This window comes from Gavia stellata, chromosome 28 (assembly GCF_030936135.1).
Source record: "Gavia stellata isolate bGavSte3 chromosome 28, bGavSte3.hap2, whole genome shotgun sequence".
Lineage (NCBI taxonomy): Eukaryota > Metazoa > Chordata > Aves > Gaviiformes > Gaviidae > Gavia > Gavia stellata.
In genome coordinates this window covers 5,926,049-5,934,350 of record NC_082621.1, presented here as the reverse complement: position 1 = coordinate 5,934,350, position 8,302 = coordinate 5,926,049, and the positions used below count along the sequence as shown (strand labels likewise).

At 53.2% G+C, this 8,302-nt stretch overlaps 1 protein-coding gene across 1 annotated transcript; it reads left to right on the top strand.

The window, feature by feature from the left end:
* The first annotated feature begins 1,047 nt into the window (after positions 1-1,047).
* On the top strand, positions 1,048-6,040 carry CCDC103 (coiled-coil domain containing 103). Its single transcript, XM_059830595.1, has 3 exons — positions 1,048-1,190; positions 3,858-3,990; positions 5,570-6,040. Exons 1-3 carry the CDS (start codon positions 1,048-1,050, stop codon positions 6,038-6,040), a joined length of 747 nt encoding a protein of 248 aa, XP_059686578.1.
* The last annotated feature ends 2,262 nt before the right edge of the window (positions 6,041-8,302 follow it).

Sequence of the window (8,302 nt, the reverse complement as noted above, 5' to 3'; positions counted from 1 at the left end):
TCCCCAGGGGCCGGCGGTGTGCGTGGCCTGGGGGGCTGTCGCGACAGAGCGGGGGTCCCCAGGGGCCGGCGGTGTGCGTGGCCTGGGGGGCTGTCGCGACAGAGCGGGGGTCCGCAGGGGCCGGCGGTGTGCGTGGTCTGGGGGGCTGTCGCGACAGAGCGAGGGTCCCCAGGGGCCGGCGGTGTGCGTGGCCTGGGGGGCTGTCGCGACAGAGCGAGGGTCCCCAGGGGCCGGCGGTGTGCGTGGCCTGGGGGGCTGTCGCGACAGAGCGAGGGTCCCCAGGGGCCGGCGGTGTGCGTGGCCTGGGGGGCTGTCGCGACAGAGCGAGGGTCCCCAGGGGCCGGCGGTGTGCGTGGCCTGGGGGGCTGTCGCGACAGAGCGAGGGTCCCCAGGGGCCGGCGGTGTGCGTGGCCTGGGGGGCTGTCGCGACAGAGCGAGGGTCCCCAGGGGCCGGCGGTGTGCGTGGCCTGGGGGGCTGTCGCGACAGAGCGAGGGTCCCCAGGGGCCGGCGGTGTGCGTGGCCTGGGGGGCTGTCGCGACAGAGTGAGGGTCCCCATGGCAAGAGGTGTGTTGGGGCCCGGCGGGGCTGTCGCGATAGTAGCGGGGCTCCCAGTTGCCATCCATGTACACAGCCTGGCAGGACTGTTGCGACCGGAGTGAGGGTCCCTGGGGCTGGTGGTGTGTGCGGCCTGGTAGGACTATCACAAATAGGAGTGGGGTGCCCAAGGCCGGCCCTGGCAGGGCTGTCACGACAAGAGTGGGGTTGTCGCAATAGGATTGGGATCCCCAGTGCCAGCTCTGGTAGGACTATCGCAATAAGAGTGGGGTACCTGAAGCCAGCCCTGGCAGGACTGTTGTGACAGGAGTGGGGTGCCCAAGGCCAGCCCTGACAGGACTGTCACAACAGGAGTGGTGTCCCCGTGCACCCAGGGGTGGCCCTGCTCCCCACATCCCCCCCATCCCCCCAGGCCTCAGGTCCCTGCCGGCTCCCTGCCGGGGGTCCCCGAGCCCCACCTGCTCGTGTTCCCCGTCAGCGGCAGGGCCGGGATGGAGGCGGATGGAGCCCTCGACCCTGTGGCGCTGGAGCGGGAGCTGCGGGCAGCGGTGGCAGCTGACGAGAGGTGGGAGAGGGAGAACGATGCCAAGCTGCGGGCCGTGCGCCAGCGTGTCCCCACCTACGAGGAGTTCAGGTCCGATGGGGGACGCCTGGGGCGGGGGGGCAGTTTTGGGTGCTTCCCTACCCCAAAGGGCTTTGTCAACGCTGTCACCAAAGCTTTGCTCAGTGCTGGGTGCTCCTGCCGCAGGGCCGACCTAACCTCACGGGTGGTTTTTGAGCTCTTCTGGAGCTCTTTTGGAACTTCAGTCTTGGGAGCTCTTAAGAAACAAGGTCACACAGTGGGTTTTGAGCTCAAAGCTTGCTCAGAGAGGGGGTTGCACCGATCATATGTGCTTTTCTGCTCCAGGTGACCATGAGTGTGCCTTGACAGGGCAGCCAACCCGGCTTCGGGGTTCCTGAGAAGGCCACAGCCCAGTGGCACCGAGCTCTGGTGGGACAGAAACTCAGCCTTTTTTAAGATTTGCCCCCCAAAAAAGGTTGACATGTGCAGTAAGATCTCAGATATTCCAGCTGGGAACGGCCGGCTCCAGGGCAGATCCCTATGGTGGCCAAGCTGTAGACCAGCAGTGGAACGGCTTGCTGTCCCCTCCTTCCAGCACGCTGTCCTCTCATCCTGTTCCCGGGCGCAGCACCCACCCTCCAAGCCCTGCCAGCCTGCCCTGCCCTCTCTTTCCTCCCTACACACCCCATGCCGTGGTGGTGGTGCAGAAGAAGAGGGTGACACACATCCCCATGCACCTCGCCCAGCATGTTTGTGCTCCGAAACCCATCACCATTTTGTCCAAGGTGGATTGGGAGCAGGTTTGTGGCCCAGGGATGGCAGGGATGCTCTGCAGAGGCAGCACAGGGCATTCCCAACGCCCACCAAAGTCCTGGATCCACCTATAGATCCGTCTGGGGAAGTCCCTGTCCCTTGACATCCACAGATGGATCTGTAGGTAGATCCAGGACTTTGACAACCCCTTAGTAGACTTATACAGGACTAGATCAAATTCCATTCATGGCTTCATCTCTGCCTGCATTTGGTCATGCCGTCTGATCCCTGAAAGGCAGTAAAACACTTTAAAATGGTGTTTTCTCCCACAGCCTCCTTGCCAGTCCCTATAAAAGGATTCCTGAGTGATTTTAAGCTGTTTTATCAGTGTATTGGTAATGGTAGAAGTAATCTGAGGGAGGTAACGGAGCAGCTTCTCTCCGTGGGTGCAGTGTCTTCACTTGTGTAGCCCACACTAGCAAAGGAGCAGAGAGCTGGACCCCTTCAGAGATCTACTGCCTGTTACTGGGAGGATTAACTGTGGGGATTCATCCCACGGGATGAGAGGAACCACGTGAGCCACTGAATCCAGGCTGCTGTAGATAGTCGCAGATGTCAGTGTAATAAGATGCTGAAATCAAATGAATCCACAAAAACATACCTGCCCAGTGCACTGCAAGCTATGAAACAGTCCCTAGGTGCTGTAAGAATTTAGGGTCTTTCCTCTGGAAGTCCCAAAGCCATAGAAACTTCAGTGTATCGTAAGAAAAAGGCAGGAGGAAACAGTTCCTGAGTTCCCTGGCTCTGGAGGAAGTGTTGAGTGGAAATTCCCAGCTCCTGAGGAGCAAGCCATTCCCCATGCTGCTGAGGAACCACAGTGCTCGGTAGCGGTCCAGCCTACAGGGAAATTCCTGCCTCGTTGGTCCTGACAATTGGGTTAACACTGAGTGTGTGAGGAGGATGTGCCTGTCAAGTGCCCCATGCAGTATGTTCTCTTTTCCTCTGACCTCCCTCTGATGCTTCATGATCTCATTTGAATCCTGATCTTGTCTGATAGAATCACAGGATGGTTTGGGTTGGAAGGGACCTTGAAAGACCATCCAGTCCAGTGCCCCTGCCATGGGCAGGGACATCTCCCACGAGATCAGGTTGCTCAAAGCCCCATCCAACCTGACCCCGAAGACTTCCAACGATGGGCCATCCACCACTTCTCTGGGCAACCTGGTCCAGTGTCTCACCACTCTCACAGTAAAGAATTTCTTCCTTATATCCAATCTAAACCTGTCCTCTGTCAGTTTAAAACCATTGCCCCTTGTCCTGTCATTACAGGCCCTGGTAAAAAGTCTCTCTCCAGCTTTCTTATAAGCCCCCTTTAAGTACTGGAAGGCCACTATAAGGTCTCCCCGGAGCCTTCTCTTCTCCAGGCTGCACAACCCCAACTCTCTCAGCCTCTCTCCATAGCAGAGCTGTTCCAGCCCTCGGAGCATTTCCGTGGCCTCCTCTGGCTCCGCTCCAACAGGTCCGTGTCTGTCTTGTGCTGGGGACCCCAGAGCTGGACACAGTGATCCGGGGGGGGCTCACAGGACTGGAGCAGAGGGGGAGCATCCCCTTCCTCAACCTGCTGGCCGTGCTTCTTTTGATGTAGCCCAGGATACGGTTGGCTTTCTGGGCTGCAAGCGCACATTGCCGCCTCATGGCCAATTTTTCAACCACCAGTACCCCCAAGTCCTGCTCCGCAGGGCTGCTCTCAATCCCTTCATCCCCCAGTCTGTATTGATACTGGGGATTGCCCCAACCCCGGTGCAGGACCTTGCACTTGGCCTTGTTGAAGTTCATGAGGTTCACAAGGGCCCACTCCTCTAGCATGTCCAGTTCCCTCTGAATGATACGTACGGCCCAAACTCAGAAATTGCCTCAGAGAAGAAGCTCAAAGCCTCAGAGTATTTGATCTTGCTAAGTACCCCATCCCCTTCTTGTTGCCTGCAGGAACATTGTGCTGGCATCACACCTGAAGCCCCTAGAGAAAAAGGACAAGATGGGTAAAAGAAGGAATGTGCTATGGAATCCCTGTGCAGCCCCCATCAAGACCCCACACGCCAGCAATGTGGAGCTACCCCAGGTGAGGGAGACGCTTTCCGGGACTTTGTCCACATCTAAAAATTACTCCAGAATAATCTGGGTATTATTTTAAAATGCAAGAGTTATCCAGAAATATTTCTACATGTGAGCATGCCTTCAAAGTCCCCAGGAACATTGGTGTTTAGATAACCATAGGGTTCAGTCTTGGCCGCTACTTTGCATCTGATAAGAGCTTGCACCAGCTGCTTCAAGAAGAGTCTGCTTCAACCCTGTGGGAATCTAAGACCAGCTGCACGGCATCAGACCGGAGCTCCCAATACCCTGCCTCTGATTGTGGCCAGTAACAGAATCTTGGGGAAGAGTGCCCTCCCTTGACCACACTCTTCCAGCTGGCTGCAGTTTAGAGCCCAAGAGCCAGGGTTGTGCATCTGGATCATCACGTTTAATAGCTGCAGACCGCAGATCTTCTTTGAAAGTAGCCAGCTCTTTTTCACCCTGTGGTTTAATTATGCATGATACGGAAAAGTGCTATTTTGTTTAAAATCTGCTGTCTGATGAGTTCACTGGATGCTCCTTAGTTCTTCAGTTATGGGAAATGGTGACTAAACATTTTCTGTCCAGGTCATTTGTGATTTGAGTGACATCTGTCCTGCCCTCTCTGGTGGACTCTGCCCACGCTGGAGAGTCCTGGTCACTGGATGTGTAGCCGGGGATATTTCCCATAGGTGTTTCTCATGGATTTTTTTCACTGAATTTCATTTGCCTGTTTATTATGAGATTCTTTTGCAACTCTTCTAGGCAGCTTTGTGTTTGCTTGGACTGAGCAGTGATCTCCCCAGAGCAAATTCTGTTCCTAATCCCGTTAGTGCTTGGGCTCTGATCTCCAGGGCTTCTCCATTTTGTGTTTAGACACAGCCTGATGTTGCTGTGCCTTGTTCTCACTATCTGTATAAAAGCCTAAACATTTTAATCCTCCTTCAGTCTGTGCGTCAGTTAAGTCAGTGGTGATGAGTTCGGCAGTTCAATTACATATTGTATAAAACAGGATTTCCTTTTATCTGGAGATGCCACATTGAGCTTGGCACTCTTTTAGTGCAAGCTCTCTGCCACAGACCGTACGAATGCAGTGTGTCAGGAAACGGTGTGTTAGGGCCATCTGCATATTTTCTGGGTTTTACATCTCCTATCTTTTATCTCCTCACCCCTTTGATTTGCTTCATGGTGCTTGAGATTGAGCAGAGATTTCTGCTGAACTACCCCAGTCTCCAGGAGATCCCTTCCCGAGCAGTGACGGTGGATCCAGACTGGGTAGCGTGTCTGATTCTGGTTAGGGTTGGGGTTAATCCACTACTGGTCTGTGTTTGTCCACGCCAGATTTCATGTCTCATCCATTCTTCCATTATTTTCCTGTTAAGTGCTCTGGTTTATATGGGGCTTGAGGAACCTGATATTTCTTTGTCTTTATGTTTTGCCACCTCACAAGCTTTATGCAGCCCTTTGTGCTATCAAAGCCTGTATTAAAAACATCTCAGCCATCTGCCAGTTGATGGGGGCAGGGGGATAAAAATCTTCAAGTGGGAACAAAACAAAAGGAACTGGGTAACTATTTTTTCCTTCAGGTACTGGATCAACTGCCCAGAACCTCTGCCGAATTTTACAGAGATTGGCGCAGATGCTTAAAAAGCGGAAAAGAAAAATACCAGCTTTTGCTTGAACTCGGAGGGAAGGCCTTGGGCAGAATCTTTCAGGCTGACTTGGGCTTTGGCCTCCTGGGTGAATTCCTTACGGTGCTGGCAGAGAATGTCTGTCATGAAGACAGACATGCCATTCTTCAGATCTTACAAAGCCTTTCGGGCACCAAGCGCTTCGAGTTAAACATGGATCTTCTGAGTGAGTTGGAGAAGGAGAGCAGCAGGGATTTGTTTAGGAAACTGCAGAGCATGAGCCAGGATTATTGGACCGCTGACCATCCCAGCGGTGCAGCCGGCTGTGAAGCAGAGAGGGAAGCCCACCTCACGGACACCAGCTTGCAAAACGAAGCTGAGGAAAGGATAGTGATGGAGCTGATGAAATGTTACCAGGTCAACTGAAGGAGCAAAAGCATCAGGGTCATGCAGAAAGAGTGCAAAAAAGGGTCAAAGCTTGACTTTGGCGTCAGGCATTGTGTAAGACAGATAAATTGGATACTTCTGGAGCATTGCTGTACATTTCTCTGTACCTGGGAGCCACCCAGAGCAATAGTTCTGCACAAATAAAGGTTAGTTACCGAGCCGACTGTGTTGTGGTCTCTGGGGCAGGGTGTCCCCACAGAACAGCTGTCAGAATCTCTTAGATGATGAGAACAAACGAGGGGAAAAAAAACCTAGGCTGGTATTTTTGAAAGAGAAACCAAAACCCAAATAGTCCCTTCCCTTTTTCATCTCTGTCCATTGTCACTATGGGGTTTTAAGAAATGTAATCAATGACGCTTGAAGGCCACTGAAGGCAGAATGGGCTGATGGAGGTGGAAATGCTGTGCAAGGTGGTATATCTGGGACTGATCCAACCAGCTATTTTATTAGAATTCTGCCCCACGCAGCAAGGCATGGGGTAAACCTCAGAGATCCTGTCACCTCATGGTCCTATGATCTCAGACACTATCTGATTTGCTGAAATTCCACATAAATTGAAATTTAGAAGGAACTGACAGGCATCAGTCCAACAAAGAGACTCTCCAGAGCTGCCTACTACTGTGTCTAAAGTGAGTAGCCTTTCTGTTTTGGCTGCAGACTTCAGAGAGGCCCTCATATGGCACAGCTCAGCACCTACCCACCAAGCTCTCTTGCAGTTCTGGTCTGGGAGGATCCTCAAGCTTCTCCCAAGTATGCTGAGGAGTCCAATCTATGTTACAGTGCTCAGACTCCCTTGAATTCAGCTCAAAAACAACTGTTAGGTCCTTTTTTTTTGCAAAACCCAGCTAGAGGAGCAAAAGGTAGAATCACCCTGGCAGACTATAACCATCCCTCTCCCACCTTCTCTGTAGAAACCACTAAGCACCTCATTGATTATTCCCTGAGGCCTGGCACTTGAATGTTGGGCTTTGTGGCACCTATCCTGGGGACATCTGTGTCCGTGCAATCTGTTGTGGGTGCCATTTCTCTTGCCTTTGCATAACACTTGCAAACCTGAGGACTTAGAAGAAAGCTGAGGGCTGAAGTCTTAAACAAAACAATGAAGATCCTGGAGTTTCCCAAGGTCAGGATGGAGGATATTGATGCAGGAACAGCCCCAGCACAACAGTTACAGCTCTGGTGGGAACAGGCACAGTGCTTTCAGCAGTCCTGAGGCTCAGGGCTTGCACTCGCATCCTATGTCAAGGATGGGAGCAGCCTGCTGCATCCCCATTGCTTGGAGAAGGGCAAAATCCCCATGGTTTGGTGAGAAGACTCAGGAAAAATGAAGTACAGGAGAGGTTGTGTCAATGTTTGTGGGAGGACAGGCTGTTAGACTAGCTGGGATGAGTTTCCCAATCAGTCGGTTCATGGTCTGACCTGAGCATCTGCTGAAGAAGGGCCAAAAGCTGAGATGAAAGTCCAGCCAGAGTCAGTGGAGAGCAAATAGCTCACCTTCACTGTAGGAGAGATGTAATTAAGGCTTCCAGGGCTGGTTCCAGCATCAGCCTAGCCAAGGGTGATGTGAACAAAGAGCCTCACTCGATCACTCGGAGATGGAGCATCTCAAACATTACCTGTGCGGAGGGGCTTCAGTGCACAAACCCTTGGAAAGCCAACAAGGAGGATGTAGAAGTCTAAATACCGTGTTTGAAACCTCTTCTGGGCTATAGAGGTCAGCTGCCGTCGGAGGCGGGTCTTCTCTGGGTTCGTTGTGCTCAAAGGTATCAGAGAAATAATTAACATTTACTGTACGTGAGTCTTTCAAGACGACCTCAGCGGTTCCCTTGTTCCCACCATGCTTTCCATCACTGCATCTTCCGTCTGTGGTTGTGCTGCATGAACAACCTGCCTGCTCGTTGTCCGGGGCACAGACAACAATGCTCTAGAGCAGCTGGGATTGAGGAGAGGTTCTAGAGTCTGTGTTCCAGGGGACAGCCTGCCCCGGGGGAGGACAGAGTGCTTCCCAGCAGATATTTGGCTGGGATGGGATATTTCAGCCGCTGTTTGATCCCTGCTGTCAGCCACGTGCACTGCAGGTGGGGGCATTGTTTGCAAACCCCATCTCTGGCGAGCGAGCTAGTGTGTGCATCGTCCCTGCCCAGTGCTGGCACTGCTAACCCCACGTGCAAGTTCCTGCTGTCCCCGCTGAGGAGGCAGTGGCTGGGTTGGTGCTGCTAACTGCAGAGACTACCTGGTGCG

Bases quoted from the DNA above. Each gene is read 5' to 3' on its own strand.
- CCDC103 (XM_059830595.1), top strand. From the start codon at position 1,048: ATGGAGGCGGATGGAGCCCTCGACCCTGTGGCGCTGGAGCGGGAGCTG. The intron at 1,191-3,857 runs GTCCGATGGGGG...TGTTGCCTGCAG, and splicing joins CCCACCTACGAGGAGTTCAG to GAACATTGTGCTGGCATCAC. The intron at 3,991-5,569 runs GTGAGGGAGACG...TTTTTCCTTCAG, and splicing joins GCAATGTGGAGCTACCCCAG to GTACTGGATCAACTGCCCAG.